The 26,163-nt window shown below is 40.8% G+C and overlaps 1 protein-coding gene across 3 annotated transcripts in view; it reads right to left on the bottom strand.

Moving 5' to 3' along the window:
* The window catches only part of Eif2b3 (eukaryotic translation initiation factor 2B subunit gamma), a 77,336-nt gene that overhangs the window by 38,433 nt on the left and 12,740 nt on the right, over positions 1–26,163 (bottom strand). For all 3 annotated transcript variants that reach the window (XM_042271682.2, XM_042271681.2, XM_042271680.2), the window contains exon 4: positions 12,614–12,773. In XM_042271682.2, coding sequence (XP_042127616.1) covers positions 12,614–12,773 — 160 coding nt within the window. The remainder of the gene's footprint in view (positions 1–12,613; positions 12,774–26,163) is intronic.

Genomic DNA, 26,163 nt, shown 5'->3' with positions numbered 1-26,163 from the left:
CTGCACCAACTGATCACCAAATGATCCCTGAGACAGAACCCACTAACACTGACTGGACTAAGCTGCTCCCGAAGAAACAGAGCCTAACAGCACCGATTTAACCAAAAACTCCGAGTGGACCAAGACAAACAATTAGAACAAGAGAGCTACCTTCAGACACAGACACCACCTACACCGAGCAGAGGAAGAGATGAGTAGACGCCAGTGCAAAAATACAGGCAACAACATAAAGACCTATATGACAACATCAGAACCTAGCGATTCTACACCTGCAAGAACTGAACATACCAAGGCAGAAGAAACAGAAGAAATCAATCCTAAAAATGACTTTAAGAAGATGATAGAGGCCCTTAAAGAAGAAATAAAGAATTCTCTTAAAGAGGAAATAAAAAATTCCCTTAAAGAAATGGAAGAAAAAACAAACAAAAATTAGAAGAAGTCAAAGAAAACCAAGAAAAAGTAATTAAACAGATGAAGCAAACAGTTCAAGAATTGAAAATTGAAATTGAGACAATAAAGAAAACACAAACTGAGGGAATGCTGGAAATAGAAATTCTGACTAAATGAACAGGAACTACAGGAGCAAGCATAACCAACCGAATGCAAGAGATGAAGCAGAGAATCTCTGATGTTGAAGACACAATAGAGTCAAAGAAAACACTAAAGAAAAAAAAGTTGTAACACAAACGTCCAAGAAATTTGGGACACCATGAAAAGATCAAACCTAAAGAATAATAGGGATAGAAGAAGGAGAAGAATACCAACTCAAAGGCACAGAAAATATATTCAACAAAATCATAGAAGAAAACTTTCCTAACCTAAAGAAAGAAATACCTATGAAGATACAAGAAGCTTACAGAACACCGAATAGGCTGGATCAAAAAAAAAAAAAAAAAAAAAAAAAAAAGAAAAAGAAAAAAAAAGAAAGTCCCCTCGCCACATAATCATCAAAACACTAAACACACAGAACAAAGAAAAAATATTAAGAGCCGCAAAGGAAAAAAACCAAGTGCCATATAAAAGCAGACCCATCAGAATAACACCAGACTTCTCAATAGAGACTACGAAAGCTAGAAGATCATGGACAAATGTTATGCAGACACTAAGAGATCATGGATGCCAACCCAGACTTTTATACCCAGCAAAACTCTCAATCACCATAGACAGAGTAAACAAAAATATTCCATGATAAAGCCAGATTTAAGCAATACCTATCCACAAATCCAGCCCTACAGAAAGCACTAGAAGGAAAAATCCAACCTAAAGAAGCTAAACACACCCATGAAAATTCAAGCAATAGATAATCCCACAACAACAAATACCAAAGAAGGAAAACGCAACACTACCACAAAACAAAACAAGACAAAACAAAACAAAACAAAACAAAACAGGAATTAACAATCACTGGTCATTAATATCCACCAATATCAATGGTCTCAACTCACCTATAAAAAGACACAGACAAACAGAATGGATAAGAAAACAGGATCCATCCTTCTGCTGCATACAAGAAACATGCCTTAACTTCAAAGACAGACACTACCTCTGAGTAAAAGGCTGGGAAAAGGCTTTCCAATCAAATGGACCTAAGAAGCAAGCTGGTGTAGTTATCCTAGTATCTAATAAAATAGACTTCAAACTAAAACCAATCGAAAGAGATCAGGATGGACATTACATATTTATCACAGGAAAAATCCACCAAGATGAAGTCTCGGTTCTGAACATTTATTCCCCAAATATAAAGGCACCCACATTTTATAAAAGAAACATTACTAAAGCTTAAATTGCACATCAAACCCCACACATTAGTAGTGGGAGATTTCAACACACCACTCTCACCAAAAGACAGATCTACCAGACTGAAACTTAACAAAGAAATAAAGGTCCTAACAGATGTTATGACTCAAATGGACTTAATAGATATCTACAGAACATTCCATCCTAACACAAAAGAATATACCTTCTTCTCAGCACCCCATGGAACCTTCTCAAAAATTGACCACATGCTTGGTTACAAAGTAAATCTCAACAGATACAAAAACATTGGAATAACCTCCTGTATCTTATCCGACCACCATGCCTTAAAGTTAGATTTCAACAACAACAAAAATTATAGAAAGCCTATAATCTCATGGAAACTGAATAGTGCCCACCTGAAACACCAATGGGTCAAGGAAGAAAGAAAGAAAGAAAGAAATTAAAGATTTCCTAGAATTCAATGAAAATGAAAGTACAACATACCCAAACTTATGGGACACTATGAAAGCAGTGCTAAGGGGAAAATTCATGGCTCTAAATGCACACATAAAGAAGATGGAGAAATCTCAATGAATTAACAGCACAACTGAAAGCCCTAGAACAAAAAGAAACAAACTCACCCAGGAGAAATAGACACCAGGAAATAATCAAATTGAGGGCTGAAATCAATGAAATAGAAACCAAGAGAACAATACAAAGAATCAATGAAACAAAGAGTTGATTCTTTGAAAAAAATCAACAAGATAGACAAACCCCTAGCCAAAATAACCAAAAGGCAAAGAGAGAACACCCAAATAAACAGAATGATTTGGGAGACATAACAACAGACAACGAGGAAATCCAAAGAATCATCAGGTCATACTTCAAAAACCTGTACTCCACAAAATTGGAAAATCTGGAAGAAATGGACAATTTTCTGAATAGATAACACATACCAAAGTTAAATCAAGACCAGATAAACTATTTAAATAGACCAATAACCCCTAAGGAAATAGAAACAGTCATCAAAAGTCTCCCAACCAAAAAAAAGCCCAGGACCAGACGGTTTCAGTGCAGAATTCTACCAGATTTTCAAAGAAGAACTAATTCCAATACTCTTCAAATTGTTCCACACCATAGAAACAGAAGGAACACTACCAAACTCTTTCTATGAGGCTACAATTACCCTGATACCCAAACCACACAAAGATGCAACAAAGAAAGAATTACAGACCAATCTCCCTCATGAACATTGATGCAAAAATACTCAACAAAATTTTGGCAAACTGAATCCAAGGACACATCAAAAAAATTATCCACCATGACCAAGTAGGTTTCATCCCAGGGATGCAAGGATGGTTCAACATACAAAAATCTGTCAATGTAATACATCATATAAACAAACTAAAAGAAAAAAAACCACATGATCATCTCATTAGATGCTGAAAAAGCCTTTGACAAAATATAACACCCCTTCATGATAAAGGTCTTAGAGAGATCAGGAATACAAGGAACATTCCTAAACATAATAAAGGCAATTTACAGCAAGCCAACAGCCACCATCAAATTAAACGGAGAGAAACTCAAAGTGATTCCACTAAATTCAGGAACAAGACAAGGCTGTCCACTCTCTCCATATTTATTCAATATAGTACTTGAAGTTCTAGCTAGAGTAATAAAACAACATAAGGAGATCAAAGGGATAAAAATTGGAAAGGAAGAAGTCAAACTTTCACTATTTGCAGATGGTATGATAGTATACATAAGTGACCCCAAAAACTCTACCAGGAAACTCCTACAGCTGATAAACTCCTTCATTAAAGTGGCAGGGTACAAGATCAACTAAAAAAAATCAGTAGCCCTCCTATACACAAATGATAAAAGGGCTGAGAAAGAAGTCAGAGAAATATCACCCTTTAAAATAGCCACAAATAATATAAAATACCTTGGGATAACACTAACTAAACAAGTGAAGGACCTGTTTGATAAGAACTTTAAGTCTCTAAAGAAAGAAATTGAAGAAGATATCAGAAAATGGAAGGATCTCCCATGCTCATGGATAGGTAGGATTAACATAGTAAAAATGGCAATCTTACCAAAAGCAATCTACAGATTCAATGCAATCCCCATCAAAATCCCAACACAATTCTTCACAGACTTGGAAAGAAAAATACTCAACTTCATATGGAAAAACAAAAGACCCAGGATAGTTAAAAGAATCCCGTATAATAAAGCAACATCTGGAGGCATCACCATCCCTGTCCTCAAGCTCTACTATAGAGCTATAGTAATAAAAACAGCTTGGTACTGGCATAAAAACCGATATACAGACCAATGGAATCGAATTGAAGACCCTGACATTAATTCATGCACATATGAACACCTGATTTTTGACCAAGAAGCCAAAACTATAAAATGGAAAAAAGGAAGTATCTTCAACAAATGGTGCTGGCATAACTGGATGTCAATATGTAAAAGATTACAAATAGATCCATATCTGTCACCATGCACAAAACTCAAGTCCAAGTGGATCAAAGACCTCAACATAAATCCAGTTACACTAAACTTAATAGAAGAGAAAGTAGGAAGTACTCTTGAACGCATTGGCACAGGAGATCACTTCCCAAATATAACACCAGCAGCACAGACACTGAGCACAACAATTAATAAATGGGACCTCTTGAAACTGAGAAGCTTTTGTAGGGCAAAAGACACGGTCAATAAGAAAAAAACAGCCTACAGAATGGGAAAAGACCTTCACCAACCCCATATCTGACAGATGACTGATCTCCAAAGTATATAAAGAACTCAAGAAACTAGACATCAAAATACTGAACAATCCAGTTTAAAAAATGGGCTAAAGAGCTAAACAGAGAATTCTCAAAAGAAGAGTCTCAAATGGATGAAAGACATTTAAAGAAATGCTTAACATCCTTAATCATCAGAGAAATGCAAATCAAAACAACTCTGAGATACCACCTTACACCTGTCAGAATGGCAATGATCAAAAACACTAATGACAGTCAATGTTGGAGAGGATACGGAGCAAAGGGAACACTCCTCCACTGTTGGTGGAAATGCAAGCTTATATAACCACTGTGGAAATCAGTATGGCGGTTTCTCAGAAAATTGGGAATTGATCTACCTCAAGACCCAGCCATACCACTCTTGGGCATATACCCAAGGAATGCTCAAACATACCACAAAGATACATGCTCAGCTATGTTCATAGCAACACTATTTGTAATACACAGAACCTGAAACAACCTAGATGCCCGTCAACTGAAGAACGGATTAAGAAAATGTGGTACATATACATAATGGAGTACTACTCAGCAGAGAAAAACAATGACAGCATGAAATTTGCAGGCAAATGGATGGAACTAGAAAATATCCTGAGTGAGGTAACCCAAACCCAGAAGGACAAACATGGTATGTACTCACTCAAAGTGGATTCTAGATATAAAGCAAAGAACAATCAGACTGCAACCCACAGAACCAGGGAGGCTATATAGCAGGGGGGACCCTAGGATGACTGTGGCTTATAATAAGTTTTGGTTTACTCAATTACTGGGCAAGCCTCAATGAAACATTTCACTCTTAGAATAAGAATTTATACTGTGTCAAGCTGATAATAGAAAAATAAATAAATAAATAAATAAATAAATAAATAAATAAATAAATAAAAATGAAAAAAAGAAAAAACCAACCCAGAAAATCTAGGTAAAGTTCTTTGTGCCATTTTGGTAAATTGCTATATTTTAAACCACTCCATAAACATGAAATTATTTCAAAAATATAAAGTTAAGCCAGGCAGTGGTGGCTCACACCTTTAATCTCAGGAGAGGTAGGTGGATCTCTGTGATTTCAAGGCCAGCCTGGTCTACAGAGTGAGTTCAAGACAGCTAGGGCTATACAGAGAGACCCTGCCTCGAAAAACCAAAACAACAACAACAACAACAACAACAACAACAACAAACCAACCCACTTCCACCCTCCCACCCCGCCCTCACCCCCAGGCCCCACCAAAAAATTTAAGAGGTAAGAGTGGTGGTGCAACTTCAAACTCAAGGCCAGCCTAGGAAACGAAAGAGGCTGGAGCAACTCAGTGGTGAAGCACTTGCCTAGCATGCACGAGGTCTCAGGTTTGAGTGCCAGCATCGAAGGGAGGACAAAAAGTGAGCCAGTCAGGATACAGTCCAATCCAAACAGCAGATGCCTTATCTACTACATATCACAGAAAGTATAGCAAGGAATTCTCTCTTTGCAAATAATCTAGGTCATGATAAGCTAGGTCTGTTCACTGTGAAAGTGGGAATACCATTATTTAACATTATCCATAGTTAATCAAAATTAACTACATATCTACTATGCAACTGTATATATGATAAAGGCATTGACAAAAAATGTGTATTTTACTAGGTATAGAGAGTTCGATGGTAGACAATTATATGCTGCCAATTTATTGCAACTTCCTATGGTATATTTCTTTTCCCCAATCACAATATAAATCCCTCAAAGGTTGGTTTATTACTGTGTTGTATTTCTTGTAACATCTAGCTCGCTGTTAGACAATAGTATGTGCTACTTGGCTGGGGAGACGGCTAAGAGAGTGAAGTTCTTCCTGCACAAGCATGAGGACCGGGTGAGCCCTAGCGTCCTGGTGGACGTCAGATATGGTGGTATTCACTTGTAGTTCCAGAGCCGGGGAGGCAGATACAGGAGGATCCCTGGGGCTTGTTGGCCAGCAACTCTAGCTGGATCAGAGAGCTCCAGGTTCAACAAGAGATAAAACAAAAACAAACAAACAAAAAAAAAAAGTGGAAAATGATTGTGGAAGAGGTTTAACATTGACCTCTGGCCACCAAATACAGGTGTATTCAATACAGGAACACATTTAACACACACATGCACAAACATACAAATATTCACACTAGCAATTATACTACACAGAATTTTTCTGTGTAGTCCGGACTGTCCTAGAATTTGATCTTTAGACCAGTTGACCTCAGATCCACAGATATCCCCCTGCCTCTGCCTCTGAGTGTTGGAATTATAGGCACACGACACCACCACCTTGCCAGTGTGTTTATCTAAAAACAAGTATACACAGAAGTAGCATAATGTAACAAATAAGAACTGAGCTTCTAAAGCTATCCACTAGGGTATAAGTATCAGCATAGTTACTTACTTGTACATTAATTAACCTCTTTATTCTTCAGTTAAATGGGATCGATGGTATTTAAATACATAGGTTTGTTATGAGGATTAAATGAGTTAATATATGTAAAGAATTTATAATAGTATTATTGGCCAACCTATTAAAATAAATTGCTTTCCGGTGGCAGTAGTGCATGTCTTTATTCCCAGCACTCAGGAGGCAGAGGCAGATGAGTTCAAGGCTAACCTGTTCTACAGATTGAATTCCAGGATGGCCAGGGTTACACAGAGAAACTCTGTCTTAAAAAAACAACAACAACAACAAAACAAAAAATAAAAATAATTTAAGTTGTCAGGTATAGTGGCACATGCCTTTAATTTCAACAATCGGGAAGCAGAGGCAGGTGGATCTCTGTGAGTTCGAAGGTAGCCTGGTCTACAGTGAGTTCCTGGACAGCCAGAGCTACATAGTGAGATCTTGTCTTGAAGAAAACAAAAAACAAACAAACAAACAAAAATTTAAGTTAGGGCGGTGGTGGTGCATGCCTGTATTCCCAGCACTCAGGAGGCAGAGATGGGCGGATCTCTGAGTTAGAGGCCAGCCTGGTCTCCAGAGCAAGTTCCAGGCCAGCCTGAACTACACAGAGAAACCTTGTCTCAAGGAAAAAACAAAAAACAAACAAACTAACACGCCCCCGCTACAAAAAAAACCCAAAATACATTCTCGGCGCTCAATGTATAAAGTGCTTGTTAAGCAAGCATGAGAACCTGAGTCTGAATCCTCAGTATCCACATAAAAACTGGGGGTGGCAGCGTGTGCCTCTAACCCCAGGATGGGGTGTAGAGGCAAAGACAAACAGATCCCAATCTAGCTGAAATAGCAAGTTCCAGATTCAGTGAGAGACCATGTCTTTAAAAAAAGGGGGGGAAGGAGAGGAGGACACCCAATGTTAACCTCTGTCTGGCCTTTACACATGTACACACGCACAAGTTATCTGGCACACACATACATGCATATATGTCTGCATCCTCCTACCTTTCTTTTGAGACAGGTCTCAATATGTAACTCAGGCTGGACTTGAACTCATGACTGTCCTGCCTCAGCCTCTGGCGAGGTGGGAGCACAGCTGAGTACTACTATGCCTGGCATGCTTCACTGTTGCCTGTACGTCTACAGCAGTGTAACTGTGTGACCTTTAGTTTGGTGACTGAAGCCCTCAAGTCATCATCAATGACACGGTAGCTGGTCATCTCATCATATGCAGTGTTTGAATGTAAATGAGGAAAAAATTACAATTTTTTCCCCCCCGAAACCAAAATTAGTGAAATCCAAAAAAGGAAAATCAAATATGGTCAATAGAAGCTAAATTTTAGGGGTTGGGGATTTGGCTCAGTGGTAGAGTGCTTGCCTAGTAAGTGCAAGACCCTGGGTTCGGTCCTCAGCTCCAGAAAAAAAAAAAAAGAAGCTAAATCTTGAAAATAATCCCAAGTGTCATACACAACTCTAAAATATATCAATTCACCTATCATATGACAATTTGAGACTATAGTAAAGTTTGTAAAGGTTTAATTATGAGCTATCAATTTAAAAGAGGAATAGAGAGATGGTATTTCTGGATCTAATTTGGAGTGTTTAACATACTCAAGTTCTTAGACTCACAAAAACCCTGAATCACTTGACTGTCCTGGGAGCCATAATTTCCAGCCAGGCAATTTTTGGCTATGTTGCCACATGGCTTTCCTTCTTGGGCCTTCCTCCTTGTATTGTTTCTTTGTGGCTGCCATAGTAACTGTCAACACTGAATAGAGGTTATGGACACTCCTGCTTTACCAAAGCAAATTGGGGGGGGGGGGGAGAACTAGCGACTTTGGAATGTTTACCTGATGCAGAAAGACCACACAAACAAGGTTAAGGGAGCGAATGCATTAGGAACTTTCATTTTTAAAAAACGGTCATATTCAAATAGTCCTACTTTTTTCTACTTGATTTTTACTTCTCTGATTGACTTTTCTATCTCTTCTACAGTTGTTCACATCTCCATTCATCACTACTCCATCAGTAAATCTGTACTCTACTCCTACTCTATAAAAAAGGTCATTTGGAGTTCAGAATTCTAACTCATTCAGCATGATCCTGATGCCAAAGCCAGACAGAGACAGGATAAATGACAGGGATATTTACTCATTACACAAACATAAACGTGCTACACAAATTAAGAACAAATCAAAACTACATAGGCAGGAGCAATGGGCAAAGGCGGGTAATAATGCCAGTAGGGAGAGACAGACTAGGGAGCTGCAGCAAGTTCAAGGCCAGCCCAACCTACACAGCAATTTCCAGGGTAGCCAGACTACATGGTGAGACACTGTCCCAAACAACAGAAAACCATATTTAAAAACCAGACTAATAGTTGGCCAGGTGGTGATGGGTGTACACCTTTAATCCCAGCACTTGGCAGGCAGAGGCAGATGGATCTCTGAGTTTGAGGTCAGCCTGGTCTACAGAGGAAGTTCTAGATAGCCAGGGCTATACAGAGAAACCCATCTTGAAAACTAAACCCAAAACAAAACTAAACCCAGACTAATAGTCTATACCGCAGATTTTGAAAGGTCACAAATGTACAGCTTCTACCATCAGAGATATGGTTAGTTCCCAATACTTTACAATCCTTGGGCTGGCTTAGCAACTAGCTTTTTTCTGCCTCCCAAGGGCTGGCATTAAAGGTGTGCCACCACCTTGAGGCAGTAACTAGCTTTGACTAAAGGAGGATAGCTGAAGTGACATGTCCCAAGTTTATGGCTCCACACACCTGGTAGCTTCTGCTTTCGTAAGAACCTGCTGATGGCAGACAAGTTGTGGTGACTAACTAAACTAAAGGAGAAAGCCAGCTCTCACAGCTGAGCCCCTCGATACCTTCCTCAGTCCTGAAGTGGAGGGTGGGCTCTGAGTTAACAATGATAGTTATGGGTCAGAGCAGACCAACAGTGTCTTCCAGAATATCAGTACAAGGCACCTGAAAGCCTGTTGCAATGGAGAGCATCCTGGACTCTGAATCCAGAGAAAAGGGCAGATGATATTGATACTGAAGCAATGCTTGAGGCTTCTTACAAGAAGGAGGGAAACATACTGAGCAGTGCTAAATCTGAAGGACACAGCAAAAGGAGGTGGGGGAACAAGAGCAGAAACTACAGCCATCAGCGATAGAGAAGTAAAGTAAGGAACAAAAGCAAAGCAGAGCCAGGAGGATCTCTGTGAGTTCCAGGCCAGCCTGGTCTACAGAGTGAGTTCCAGGACAGCCAGAGTTACAGAGACCCTGCCCAATAAACAAACAAACAAACAAACAAACAAACAAACAAACGCAAAGTAAAATAAAGAGAAAGAGTCAAAGCCTTGGATGGAAGTGAAGCAGAAGCAAAGAAAAGAGGTGGGCCACCAGAGAAACTGAGATCACAAACGCCAAAGCAGCCAAGGAAGGCCCTATTCTGTCCCAAACTTTAACAGTTGCCATCTGAATAAAGACCGTATAGAGCTGGAGAGATGGCTCAGTGGGTAAGAACGCTGGCTGCTCTTGCAGGAACTCTGCTTCAATTCTCATCATCCACAGAGGCTAACCACCATCTATAATTCCAGTCCCAGGGGATCTGAAGCTCTCCCATGATCTCTTTGGGGACACATGGTGCACAGACATACATGCAGGCAAAACGTATGTGGATTAACCCATAGCATCAAATTAAGCCATGGCACTTCTAAGGAAAAGACCCTTCAGAGATGGGCATGGCATCACATCCTTGTAATCTTTCTACCTGGGAGGCCAAGGCAGAAGGACCTTGAGTTTAAGGCCACAGCCCATACTACATAAGAACATCCGGATTCAAAACACCCAAACCAACCCAATGGGAAAAAAAAAGAGAGAGATTCAGAAAAGATAAGAAGCTGGTACTCAACAAGCAAACAGACAGACAGACAAAAGAAGAGCTCTGAAAGGGAACATTAGTGTAAAATCCTGGGAGATGAGATGCCAGGACAGTTTTCTGCAGGCAATGGACACCAATAATCCAAATAAGGGATTTCAAAGAGTTTGTGTCCTTTTTTGTTTTTGCTTTTGTTTTGGAAACAAGGTCTCTCTAGATAGACCAGCTGGCCTTGAACTCAGAGATCTGCTGCCTCACCCTCTGAGTGCTGAGACTAAAGGCGTGAGCCACTATGCCCCGCAAAATAATTAAAAAAAGAAAGAAGGAAAGAAAGGAAAGAAGGGAAAGAAAGAAACTCAAAACAGGGCTGCAGCAGTGGCAAACAACTTACAAAAAGGAAAAGCCGCACCTAGGAGCCTTAGGCGGACGTGTTACATTTAACACAGCTGTGGACAGGCTTTTGAGGATTTTTATTCCTTTTGGAGATATTGAAAATATCCAAACTGGGAGGTGGTAGCACACACCTTTGATCCCAGCACTCGGGAGTAGAGGCAGGCAGATCTCTGTGAGTTCGAGGGCAACCTGGTTTACAGAGCGAGTTCCAGAACAGCCAAGGCTACACAGAGAAACCTTGTCTTGAAAAACAAAAAACAAACAAAACAAAACAAAAAAAGATGTGACAAAAAGACTTGGGAGAATTTAATAAATTGGGCCCTGGGTTTGATTCCTAGCACCACTGGTGGAAAAAGGAGGCTCAATATGGTGTATCCTTTAATCTCAGCATTGGAAGGCACAGATGGTGGATATCTGTAAGAGTCCAGACTGTTCTGCATTGAGAGTTCCAGCTAGGGCTTCAATGAGACTCATTTAGTGAGACTGTCTCAATAAGAAAAAGGAGATAATTTGAACTGAAGGATTACCCAATATGCTAAAATGTAGTTCAGGACATTCACACAGCTGGGGCTGGGGTTGGATTAGCAATAAACACAAAGAAAACAAGCACGCAATACAACAAAACAGTATTTGGGAAAATAAGAACAAGAAAGAAAAATATACAAGACTCAGCTGTGACTACTACATATAATCATAGTAATATAACCATTAAATATCTAGTTAATAATATGATTCCAGTAGCCACATTAGGAAGCTGTATGGTGTTTAAAAACAGGAGCAGAGGGTATGGTAAAACAGACCTACATCTTTAAGTTCCTGAGTAGGAAATCAACAGATAATTCCTAAAGCTAAGATATAAAAAACACCAAGGCGTGGCGGCTCACACCTTTAATCACAGCACTCGAGAGGCAGGCGGATCTCTGTGAGTTCCAGGCCAGCCTGGTCTACACAGCAAGCTCTAGGCCACTCATAGGCTATTGTAGCAAGACAGGTAGAACTTCATAGTTAGACCCTCTCTTAAAAAAGTATACTCAAAATGTACACAGGTTATAAGTAAACACTATACCATTTTGTATACAGGGATGAGTATAGAGAGCTGTGATAGTGTGTGGATATGTATGTGTGCTTTCATCCATGCGTCCTAGAGCCAATTCCTCACAGATATCAAGAGACAGGTGCCATGTATTCAATTATCTGAGACTTAAATAGAATGTAATCCTTCCCATATACAAAAAGATGTAACAGAACTTAATTAATAGTATAAACATTTAAGCATCAGAGACTATCTTGATTTTATGTCATGAACCCCCAGCACAGTATCTATTGTGCATAGTGGGTTCCCAATAAATGTTTCTTATATGAAAGGGGGAACAACAATAATAATTATAAAATCAACTCTAATCTACCTTACCTGTTTTTTTTTTCCCTTTCTGACCTGGAACTGGTTCTATGCTATCTTGTCCTTTTCTCATTAACATGGCAAGTGATGCATCATAAGCTCTGAACAGGTCCACAACCTCATGTAAGGCAACATCTGTTATTAGATCGCAGCTCAGGACCAGCACATCTGTCTGTCAAATGAAGAGAGGAAAGTAAACATCACAAAACATAACGACTCACATAAATCATTAAAGACAAGCATATCACAACTTAGAAACATACAAACCACACAGTATGTTCAAATCTCGTTTGAACAGAAAAAAATAGTAAAATAAATGGGGTTGTCCTAATGGAATTGTGCTGGGGCAGGATCTGTAATCTCTGCTGCCCCCTTGTGAACCTTAATGGGCAGTTCTGAGATACTTCTGGCACCAGATCTTAAAGGACAGTCTTAAAATTATGAAAACTATTACACTGTCTATTTCTATGACTGGAAACAATTTTTTTTAAGTTTCTCTGTGTAGCCCTGGCTGACCTAGAACACACAGAGATCCACCTGCCTCTACTTCCCAAGTGCTAGAATTAAAGGTTTGTACCACAGCCTGGTAGAAATAATCTTTATAAAACATCAGGGGCAAGAGAGATGGCTCGATAGTTAAAGCACTTACTACACTTGCAGAGGACCTGAGTTTGGTTACCAGTACCCACATGGCTGTATCAGAGAGGATCTGATGCCTCTTTTGACCTCCACAGACACCAGGAGTTCACTACACACACACACACACACACACACACACACACACACACACACACACACACACACACACACACACACACCAGGCAGGCAAAACACTCTGATACATAAAGTAAAGATAAATCTAAATTAATACCTCATTCTTTGCTAATTCACATTCTAGGTAGTGAACAATTACAATATAGTTTGAAGCATATACAAAGAACCCATTTAATCTTGTAGCAACATCATATAAACAGTATTGTTATTATTAACAGTATTGGTCTCTGTAGCTGGAAGATTTCTCCAGTCCTGCCTGGGCCCTGCAGTTGGGATGAATCTCTCCCACCCGCATCCAGCAGCTGCTTGGTCCCAACTAAACACACAGAGGCTTATCTTAAAAATTATGTAGTCTATGGCAGGCCTCTTGCTAGCTAGCTATTATATCTTAAATTAACCCATAACTACTAATCTATGTATTGCTACATTTTCCATGGCTTTATCTGTGTGCCATTACATGCTGCTCCCTGGATGGCGGGATGGCATCTCCTCCCTGCCTCTCCTTCCTGTGTCTCTCTCTTGGATTTCCCACCTGCCTCTAAGCTGCCTTGCCATAGGCCAAACAGCTTTATTTATCAATCATTCAGAGCAACACATATTCACAGCATAAGGAAAGACATCCCACAGCACTTCCCCTTTTCTTTCTAATCAAAAAGGAAAGTTTTAACTTTAACATAGTAATATTACATATAATAAAACAGTTATCAAAGCTAGGCAGTGCTGGCGCATACCTTTAATCCCAGCACTCGGGTAGCTGAGGCAGGTGGATCTCTGTGAGTTTGAAGCCAGTCTGGTCTATAGTATCTAGTCTATTTGTATTTGGCAAAATTAAAGAAAATATTTTATTATCTATCCTATATTTGTGAGTCTAAAGTTTCATATCTAATTTAGCTTTTATCATAACCAAGGAAAATTATAACTATCTAGACTTCAACTACATCAAAGACCTCAGAAGAATATAATATTACCTAAGTAAACAGGAAGAATATATTAGCAACTTCCAAAAATCTGGAAATGAGAGACAGCTGCCTGCCTGGACAGTCATCCAAAGTTCCTCTGTAACGTTGGGGCATCCATCTTCAGCCAATAGGGCTAGTCTCTCAGTCACTTTTTCCTGTGTCCTGTAGAATGTCTGACAGTCTCCTCTGCAAAGCTGAGGAACCTGAAGGACCATTTTATCTTGTTTTGGCAAACTCAGTGGTCATTTTCATATGAGTCATGCATGTCCAGTTTATATAAAATATTATTAGCAGTCCAGGCAAGAGCAGTTTCTTGCCCAAATGGCTATTCTTGCTAAGAAGAAGATAAAATCCAGGAGTGTCTTTGGTGCCCATCCTCCTCTCTGAAGTAAATCAGTGCTGCCAGGAGCAGACTTGTCTCAACCTTCTCTTTGCTCTTTCTCAGAGGTCACATACAACAGCAGGAAGTACTGCCTCCTTTGGGCCATATAGCCCAAGGTTATGGGTGGAGCAAATACCATTACAGGCCTCTTTTTATGGATAGGAAAAGTGAGGCCCATTCCTGCGATCAGTGACTAGTATACACTAGGCATTTAATAATTGGTGAATGAGGTCCTAGGGATGTAGCTCAGTGGTATGGCAAGTGCTGAGCATGTGTAAAGTTCTACATTCAGCTGGACAGTGATGGTGGATGCCTTTAATCCCAGCACTCAGGAGGCAGGGGCAGGTGGATCTCAGAGTTCAAAGTCAGCCTGGTCTACAGAGTGAGTAGACCAGGAACTCGATCTGTAGACCAGGCTGGCCAGGGCTATAAAGAAATCCTGTTTCGAAACCAACCCCCACTCCAAAAGAAAAGTTCTACATTCATTCTCTACCAGCAAATTAAGCAAAAAATGATAAATGAATAAATCACTGAAGAGTCTTAGCACCACCTTCCTCGAAACTCCTGCGGCACGAGAGCGAACGCCCAGGCTCAAGTCAAGAGAGGAAAGATGAGGCAGAGGTGTAAGAAGCTTAGCTTGTGTCCCACAAAGGCTGCAGGGGCAGAGTGAGGGACTGAAGGACGGGATGCTGGGACAAGTCGTGACTGTGTGCTGCTATCAGTCACGAGTCCCCGTGATCTGGAACATCACCACCGGCTCAGAGACCACCAGAGACTTGACTGTCTACTTTACACCCAAGACAGTCCGGCTGGTCCTCTGCCCTGGACCTGTGGCATTCTGCACTAACAGTTCTGTTCTCACTGTGGCCAAGTGTAACTTGTGTACAATAAATCACCTTTCTCGCTTCTCAGCTGAAGAATAAACTAATAATCATTGAAGAATGATTTTTTTCTTTTTTCTTTCTTTTCTTTCTTTCTCTCTCTTTCTTTCTTTCTTTCTTTCTTTCTTTCTTTCTTTCTTTCTTTCTTTCTTTCTTTCTTTCTTTCTTTTTTGTTTTTTTTTTTTTTTGAGACAGAGTTTCTCTGTATAGCCCTGGCTATCCTGGAACTCACTCTGTAGACCATGCTGGCCTTGAACTCACAGAGACCCACCTTCCCCTGCCTCCCGAATGCTGGGATTAAAGGTGTACAACAGCACTGCCTGCCTCAGAATAGTGTTATTTCTGATTACCATCCCAATAATTCAAATGAATTACAATGAAAACTACTGCTGGCGGCTAGGGATGTAGCTCAGTCGTACAGTGCTTACTCAGGATGCACAAAGCCATAGGTTCAGTTTTCAACACTGTATAAACCTAGGTGTGGAGGCACATGGGGCTCAGCAATCCAGAAGCAGAAGGAGGGGGTCAAAAGCAGAAAGATAAAGGTCATCCTTAGCTTCAGAGCAAATTTGGGGCCAGCTTGTCTCAAAAAAAGAAACCAGGACCAAAAGATGGTTCAGTGGGGAAAGGTGCCTTGCTACCAACCCCGATAACCTGAGTTCTATCCCTGGGACCCAGAAAGCAGGAGTAGAGAATCAACTCCTACAAGGTGTCCTCCGACATGAACTAATTCATACAAGCATTCACACCTCTACAGCTACAAGATAAATAAAGATGTAATAAAATTTTAAAGAGAGTAATAACGGTAATTAATGTTTATGAATGCTTACTATTGACTAGGAATTTTGTACACATTATTTCTGCTTTCAAAACAACCCTATCCAGTATGAACTACTATTAGTAGCACTTTATACATGAAGAACTGAATTTGTAGTTGTTATGCAACTGTTTAACGAGTTAACAAGTAGAAATATCTGTGTACCTAAGGAATCTTTATTGTTCAAGAGTGCTGCAAAAACAGAGCTTCACTTGTTTGAAGAGCCACTTAACGGATATTCTAGTCCACAGTGTCTGAAATAAACTTAGGTCTATCTTCGAGTCGGAAGTACAGTTCAGTGATAGAATGCTTGCGTAGCGTGCACAGGAGCCTAGATGCAACAGCAGTACTGCAAACAATAAGTCAAAGAGATCTGTCCTATAACACATATTATGGGTACCGCACAAGGGCTAGAGTATCATATTCTAAGAGTAGCTAAAAAGTAAAAACTAAAATGTGCTAAGTGCAAGGTTATCAAGATGGTAAAGGGGCTAAAAACCCCAAGAGCTGAAAAAACAGCATTTTTGCAGTAAGGAAAAGAAAGTGAACACAGGGCTGGAGAGATAGCTCTGTGGTTAAGAGCACTGACTACTCTTCCAGAGGACCCAGGTTCAATTTCCAACACCCACATGGCAGCTCACAGCTGTCTGTAACCTCAGTTTCAGGGGACCCGACACTCTCACAAGAACATATATGCAGACAGAACACCAATGCTCATAAAATAACAATTAAAAAATAATAAAGAAAATTAAACAAAAAGAAAGTGAATGCATATACAGTTGTGTGGTGGGGAGCATGCAGGAGAGGGAGGTTATGAAAAAAGTGGCAGCAACCAGGCGTGGCGGTGCATGCCTATAATCCCAGTGCTCAGAAGGCTGCACATGAGGATCACAGCTCAGAGGGCAGCCTGGGCCCCCTAGAACAAGAAAAGGAAAAAAGAGAAAACAACACTCTTCAAATACTTGACAACGTTCACTTATTTTGAGTCGGGGTCTCCTTTAACTCTGATCCTGCTGTCTTCACCACCTAAGTGCTGAGATTGCAAGTGGGTGCACTGTGCCTGGTTAAATGGTGCTCACTCTTACAAGAGCCAAGAGTTAGCTAAGCAAATCAACGGGAAAAAATAGATCAATACATTATTATAGACAAAAGTATTTTTAAGTAAGGTATGGTGGTACATGCTTGCAATCCTAACACTTGGAAGCAGGAGGACTGCTATAAGTTAGAAGTTAATTGGGCTATATAGTGAGACCATGTCTCAAAAATGAAGTATTTTTGGTTTATGTATTACCTTGCTGTGAAAAAAGGGTAATTTTGTGTTGAGTGTAGTAGCATATGCCTATAATTCAAGAACTCAGGAGGCAGAGGCAGATGAATCAGGAGCAGCCTACCCCCACTGCACCTTCCCCAAAAAAGAGCAATCAGACAGCATCTTAACATACAAGTCAAGGAGGAAAAAGTCTGCAGAATATACTTTTTGGCATATGATTTTTCAATACATCAGCACAGAAGCTGTTCCATTTCATCATAATGAAGACAGCTGGTGGGGGGGGGAATCTCTTTTTCTTAATATTTGCCTTAATACTTGTTTTTATAAGTTGACTGTTTTATGACTAATCGAATTAGGTGTACCTTAAACTAGACAAAACGACTCTGATGCAGATGTCCCTGAAGTGGTGACAAAGTTGTCTTGGGAAATAAATGCTGACCTTATTCAGTATCTGCAAAAGTGTTTAAATCTGTCATCACTGTGAATGCCAAACAAGCAAGCCTTGTATAATTGTGAGCAGGCCTGTAGGCTTATTTCTTTTCTTTTAGATGACTTTTTCCCTACTGAATTGTGTAACAGTTGTCAGTGTCCTCGACTTGTCTGTGTGTCATGTGCTCCCCGCCCCCAAACAGAACAGAATTACGAGGCCCCTCCCTGCCAGAGTAAACAATAAAAGCTGAGCTATAAGGAAGACTCTAGGAAAACTCTGAAACCAGACCAGCTGCCCGGAGGAGGTTTAGACTAGTCACTTAGAAAGGACACTCTCCAACCTGCTGAGCTGCCTTCAAGCTGTGCAGTGCGTTCCAGGTTCCCAGCCTTCGTCAGGCTGTCGTCCATGCTGGTGTGAGCCTTGGTGATGCAGCTATCTTTGAATCATTTCTGCTGCTGTGAGTAACCCCTTCCCCATACTCCTGTAGGTAAAATCAGGAGTTGATAAAAATCAAACTCATTAGAAAACCAAGTTGGACCTCGGTGGTGTCCGTACTTTGGTCTGTCATGGATGTTCTATCAGAGGTGAGTAGATGTGTGTGTGTCTCCCGAGGAGAAGTTCTGTCACACATCATTAATACAAAATCCCAAAGGATTACAGGGAATAACCCTCTTCCCTCTGTTGTCTGGTTGCCATCTGTTCTCAGTCTGAAAAGCAGGGCCCAGGACACAGACGGAGTCCTGTTTTACAGCCCCTCATGACTGTCCCAGAGAATGGACCAGGTAAGACCCACAGCAAACCAACACTCTCCTGCTAGTAGCTGTTCCACTGTGTCCATAGGAGAGATTTGCTGTCTCATCAAAAAGCTGGAAATCCTTGAAGAAAAAAAGTCTAAAGAGAAACAAATTGGAAACTAATGAGTCAGTACTACTGATTATGTGTGGCCATAAGCCATGAATAAACACGGATTGTTTGGACTGTGAAGTAACTGTGATTCAGAATGCAACTAATCTGAACACACCAGCCTTCAACTGCCTTGTGTTTCAAAGGATCGATCCTCGTCTAACACTAACACTAACAGCCTCTTATGCAGAAACATCTCCAAGGACCCACCTACTCTAGTCCACCAGTCTTCATGCTTCATTGGAAGGCTGCACCTAAAGAAGCCAGGTTAAAAAGCACAGTTTGGAAGGATAATAAACATGTGCCTTGTTGACATATGCCAACATACATGGTCTCCAATAAACATGTGCCTTGTTGACATATGCCAACATACATGGTCTCCAATAAACGTGTGCCTTGTTGACATATACCAACATACATGGTCTCCAAGAGAAAGCATCAATTTAGTATTTAGGAAGAATTCAAGACACCCAGGAATTCAAACTACAAACTGCTGCCAGTTAGTGTTGACTAAAGCAAACACACTAAGCTCAGAAAACTCAATTACAGTGCCACAACTAAGCCCAGAAATATCTCATTACAAGAACATTTTCAATCAAGCCAAAACCACTGAGTAAAACTGGGAAAAAACTCAAAAGTTAAACAGAAAACCGGATGCTTGTCTGTGTGGTGGTGACAGAGAAGTGAGAACTACTGGAATAGTTTTGTTCCTGGCAGCTGTTCCATGGCAGATTGTGACAAATAATACAATCTGGCAAATGATTTCCTACACCAAGGAAAAAGAAAAACACAGCCCCCCCCCTTGAAAAAAATGCCAGGGCTTGGTAAAATACCATGCTTTTACCCACCCAGCACTTCCCAAACAATGGCTAGGATCCAAATCACCACTCCCTACTCTATCCCTGCCCACCTGGAACTAATGAATTGCTATTTGGTATGACTAGAAACAGTCAATTTAAATTTTCCTATGTGGTCCAACTTAATCCAATCTCCAAAGGTAGTTGTAGGCTTTTACAAGTGCTACAGTTAACTGTAATGGAGACCTCACTGGTTTAGTTTTGGTTGAAAATGCTTACGAAAAAATTCCCAGTCTGTAGTTCCTAACAGCAAAGGTCCAACTGCCAGTTTATTCTCACTGAGACTGGGGTGGTAGGAATGAGCAGGGAGGGATGATTGCTGGGTGGGATGGCACAAGCCTTCTATCCCAGCACCCAGGAGACATGGGCAGGCTGATCTCTGTGATTTTGAGGCCACTAAGGGTTACATGGTAGGACCTTGTCTCAAAAAAAGAAAAGAAAAGAAAAAAAGTGATAATCCTTAGGCTCAGAGCTAAATATTCTTCCTGTGTCCTTAGCTGAGTCATACGTCACCACTATCCAGGCCTGAAGTCAGAAACCTTGCTGGAATCCAGGACTGACTCTCCCTCTTCCACCCAGACTCCACATCCAACATCTACTGCTTTTCCTCTTTATTTCTACTGCACTGCCTTAGTCCGGGTCCCAAAATCTTTTCCTAGTCTTTAAACATTTTTAAAATAAAAATTGCCTGCACACTCTCAGACTCTACACATCTCAGCTAACTTCTTTCAACAGCCATTCTGGTCTTTTGACTTCTAATTTCCCCATATTTATTAATTTAAAAAGTTATTGTATGTGTATGATGGATTGTTTGCATGTGTACACATGTGTGCACCACATGTGTGCCTGGTGCCTGTGGAGGGCAGAAGAGGGCATCCGATCCCTGGAACTGGAGTGACAGACGGTTTTGAGCTGCCGTGTGGGTGCTGGGAATTGAATCAGGTCCTCTGGAGGGGCAGTATGTGCTCTTGACTACTGAGCCATCTCTTCAGACCCAATTTTCCTATATTTAATTCTTTGCTCAAAGGTACCATAAAATAGCAATCTTTAAACATAAAAAGTTGAATTTATTATCACTTACTAAATTTATTTTTATGTTTAAGCAAATTTGCACACTAATGACATGTATGTGCATATTTTTTTCATGTAAACAACTAAACCCTGGCTGAATAGCTGACATTCTAGGACTCAGAACATCCTTAACATTTTTCAGAGTTGACTGATGTCTTCAAATTGTATTTATTTATTTTAAATTTTATTTTATTTATTTATTTATTTATTTTTTTGGTTTTTCAAGACAGGGTTTCTCTATGTAGTTCTGCACCTTTCCTGGATCTCGCTCTGTAGACCAGGCTGGCCTCGAACTCACAGAGATCCTCCTGCCTCTGCCTCCCGAGTGCTGGGACTAAAGGCGTGCGCCCCCGCCGCTGGCTTATTTATTCTATTGTGGAGCGGGGCACATGTGCTGTTGTACACACGTGGTGAGAGGACAGCGTGGGGTTGTTTCTTCTCCTCCCACCACGTGGGTCCAGGGGTCAAACCCCAGGTGTTGGGCTTGTCATCCGCGCCTTCTTTCGGGCCCTGACAGTAGGACAATATTAAGGAAGTCCTTTGTGACTCTACCGGAGGGAAAACTAGAACACCGCAGTTCCTGATACAGACTGGTCTTGTGTGGCACAACACCACGCACAGTGAAGTGAGCATGATGGGTGTTTCGAACCAAGGCCGAAGTAAAACTGCCCAGTGCCACAGTAAGCACCGTCAGAAACTCGGGATTGCTCCTGTTTGCTCTGAAATGAAATTTTGACCACTATGCATTTAAAGTCCTTTACTGCTGCCGACTCTTTCATAGCCTCTGTGTTCAGTTATGTGACCCTCATATGAGGTTATGACTCAGTTTATGAAGCTGGGCTTAGATAATCCTTTATTAGTTTCCATAATCAAACCCAAGGTTCCAAAAGCTTTACTTTTTGTTTCTCCAGTGCTCAACCTAGCTTGGGAGACGAGCAACAGTCAAGGTTAGCTCTTCTGTTACCTCCTGCTCCTTGTTTAATGTCGCTCCAGGGTTAATCTACCCAACTTGAGATGTCTTGAGACAGCATACAGTCTGACACAGGAGGGCCTCCTTTGTAGGAACTGACCACTCACAGGGCGGTGGCTACAGAGGTCACAAGGCAGTTCTCTAAAGCAATACAGAAGAATCTGCTGTCTCCAAACAGGGTTTGTTTTTTTTTTTTTTTTTTTTTTGTTTTTTTTAAAGGAGATGTCTGAAAAGAAAGAAATCTCACACAGCTGTCCTGAAGGGCAGAGATGGAGACTGGTATGTTAGATAAACGCTTTCAAGTGAAGGCTCAATGGGCATAGTAAATTCATACTCTGCTGGGCATGGAGGTACACGTCTTTAATCCTAGCATTGAGAGGTAGAGTTTGAATCCAGCCTGATCTACATAGCGAGATCTTGTGTCAAAAAACAAAACAAAACAAATACAAAACAAAACCCAGAACAAAAACAAAAACAAAAAATAATTAGCCAGGAAAACACAGAATAATATATTTCAAGTCCTGGAAGTAAATAAATACCAAAACACCTGCACATACTTGTGACCCCCCCCCACAAACATGTGTATATATACAGACATAAGCACATATGTACAAAAAGATCACTGCATATTAATAAAGAAAACAATCCATCAGGATTTTAATGACTACAAATGAGTACATGTACATTATCCACTGGTACAATCAATTTCATAAAATAAATACTACTGGACAAACAGGTAACTTCAGCACTCTACATTTATCTAGACAGCTCATCCAAATTGAAAAAAATCAACAAAAAACCAGCAAATGAACTTACAGATATCTACAGAATAGTTCATCTAACAGCTGTAGAATACACATTTCATGCAGCCTGTAGAATGGTCCCCCAAAAAGATTACATTTTTAGGCCATAAAGCAAATTTTAACAATCACAAAAGCTGGAAATAATTTATTGCAATTTATTTGGATCACAAAACTAGAATCAAAAGCTAGAGAACCAGTTTCTAAGTTTATGGAAACTTAGTTCTAAGTTTATAGTTATCAGTACTTAAACAGAAACAGGGTCAGCAAGATGGCTTAGAAGGTAAGGGTATTGCCACCAAGCCTAATAAACTAAGATTCTTGGGACCCACATGAGGGGAGGAGAGAACTAACTCCTCCGAGATGTCCTCTGACCTCCACACATATGCCCTGACAGGCATATAACCCCTCATATACAGCCTCCACATAAATAAATAGATAGATAGATAGTTTTAAAAATAAAAAACTCACTACACGAACACCCAGAAAGAACTCAACAAACAACATAATGACATACCTCAAGGTATTAGGAAACTGAGAATAAGCTAAACCGAGGATCAGTAGATGAAAAATGGACATCAAGAGAACAATTTAAAGAATCACCAAGGGGATGGTGACATGGTTATAAGCACTTGTCCTTCAGAGGACCTGAGGTGGCTTATTAATGGCCTGTACCACTAACTCCAGGGGATCTGATGTCCTCTTCTGGCCTCCAAAGGTACCTGCAAACATTCGGTGCACACATGCACACATGCACACACACTAAAAAATTATTAATTAGTTAAAAATACACAATGGGGCTGGGCAGTGATGTTGCATGCCTTTAATCCCAGCACTCGGGAGGCAGAAGCAGGTGGATCTCTGGATCTCTGTGAGTTCCAGGACAGCCAGGGCTGTTACACAGAGAAACCCTGTCTTGAAAAACAAAAACAAAAGACAAAAAACAAATATAAAACCATAATGGGAGGGAAGAGAGGGGATAAGAATATATATATATATATATATATATATATATATATATATATATATATATATAGTGTGTGTGTATATATACCTTTAACCCAACACTTGGGAGGCAAAGGCAGATGCATTTCTGTGAGTTCCAGGCCAGCCAAGATTACACAAAGAGACCCAGTCTCAAAAACAAAAAACAAGGCCGGGTGGTGGTGGTGGTGGTGGTGGCGCACTCCTTTAATCCCAGCACTCGGGAGGCAGAGGCAGGCGGATCTTTGTGAGTTCCAGGCCAGCCTGGGCTACCAAGTGAGTTCCAGGAAAGGCGCAAAGCTACACAGAGAAACCCTGTCTCGAAAAACCAAAAAAAAAAAAAACCAAAATTCATACATGGGGACAAAAATCCATTTAGATCCATTTAGAAGAACATTACTACTCCAGTTAGATCATTAAAAACTGTCTCTCAACACCTTGTTGGCAACAGCCTGAGTAATCAAGTATTATTAGGGATCTATTCCATACAGATTCCAGTTTGGAGCCAATGGCTGTACTTTACCTGCTACTAATAGCTCAACTTGTTCTTTTAGGGCAGATATACTATTTGTTTTGTTTTTATAAAAACAGACAAACAAATAAATAAACAAAATGGGCATGGTGGGCAGGCCTTTAATGCCAGCACTTGGGAGGCAGAGACACCAGGTGGATCTCTGTGAGTTCAAGGCTAGCCTGGTCTACAGATTGAGTTCCAGGACAGCCAGAGAGGTTACATAGAGAAACCTTGTCTCAAAAAAAAAACAAAAAAAGAAAGAAAAAAAAGAAAAGAAAAACAAACAAACCAATGTATACATATATATTTATACCAAACATATAACATCTCTCTATATTTTTATACACATATACATGCATACATATACACATACACACACGTGTGTGTGTGTGTGTGTGTGTGTGTGTGTGTGTGTGTGTTTTGAGCAGGGTTTCTCTCTCTGACATTTATTCATTTAAGGCGTTCTTTATACCAGACCCAGAGACAGCTCTAGTCCAAATTCTAACACACAGAAAAGGGTGTGGTGGTGCACATCTTTTATCTCAGCATTTGGGAGGCAGAGGCAGGTGAAGCTCTGAGTTCGAGGTTAGCTTGTTGTTCACAGTAAGATCTGGTATACCAGGGCTACAGAGAGACTCTGTTTCAAAAACCAAAGTCTGATAGACAGAGATAATGATACCCCACTCTGTGTGTGTGTGTTATATAGATATGTATGTGTATATAGGTGTGAGCTCAGGTAGAAGTCAGGGCTCACTGCCAGGTGTCTTCCTGACATACAATCCCTAACTGAACCTGGTGCTATTGACGTGGATAGGTTAGTCAGCCAATGAGTTACAGGGGTCCACCTGTCTCTGCCCTCCAGTGTCGGGGTTGCAGTTACACTCTGCTGTGCCTGGCTTCTTACATGGGAGCCAGGGATCCAAACTTGGGTTCTGATGCTTGCCCAGCAGGCACTATACTGGCCAAGCTACCTCCCCACCCAGCCCCATGATACGACATTTTTCATCTCTTAAAAAAAAAAAAAAAGGGACACCAAACCACCAAACTTGGTTGTAAGAATTCAGGCAAGGGCTGGGCAGTGGTGGCGCTTGACTTTAAGCCCAGCCCTTGGGAGGCAGAGCCAGGCGGATCTCTGTGAGTTTGAGGCCAGCCTGGTCTACAGAGTGACATCCAGGAAAGGTACCAAAACAACACAGAGAAATTCTGTCTCGGAAAAAAACAAAAAACAAACAAGAATTCAGGGAAGGCTTCTTAAAGAGATGAGCCTTGTAAGTTATGAGTCTGAATAGGTAAAGGCTCCTTCAGAGGAATTCCTTGGTCATGGTGACAGAATGCTTACTACATTGACCCAAACAGTACTGGACCATTCTACTAGTCATCTAAATTTCATCTCACGATTCAGAGTAGGATAGGCCATCTTAACAGGAGCTTGCTGTAGGATGTTCTGTATGTCCTGTGGGAGCCCATTCTCGGGTTCCTCGTGGCTTTACCCAGCAGGTCCGCATAGAGGATGATTAGGACCATGGGCCTGAGTGCAGGTGTCTGAGAAGGTCTGCACTTGGCTGTGCTGGGGGATGGTCTGTATGTCAAATTGCTCTGATTGGTCAATAAATAAAACCTGATTGGCTCGTGGTTAGGCAGGAAGTATAGGCGGGACTAACAGAGGAGAAATAAAAGAACAGAAAGGCAGAAGGAGAGACAGCCAGCCGCCGCCAGGACAAGCTGCAAGTGAAGATGCCTGGTAAGCCACGAGCCACGTGGCAAAGCATAGATTTATGGAAATGGATTGATTTAAGATATAAGAACAGTTAGCAAGAAGCCTGCCACGGCCATACAGTTTGAAGCAATATATAAGTCTCTGTGTTTACTTGGTTGGGTCTGAGCGGCTGTGGGACTGGCGGGTGACAAAGATTTGTCCTGACTGTGGGCCAGGCAGGAAAATAGCTACAG

This window comes from Peromyscus maniculatus, chromosome 2 (assembly GCF_049852395.1).
Source record: "Peromyscus maniculatus bairdii isolate BWxNUB_F1_BW_parent chromosome 2, HU_Pman_BW_mat_3.1, whole genome shotgun sequence".
In the NCBI taxonomy this organism is placed as follows: Eukaryota; Metazoa; Chordata; class Mammalia; order Rodentia; family Cricetidae; genus Peromyscus; species Peromyscus maniculatus.
The sequence above is the reverse complement of the archived record's forward strand: the minus strand, read 5'-3'. Positions and strand labels throughout refer to the sequence as shown.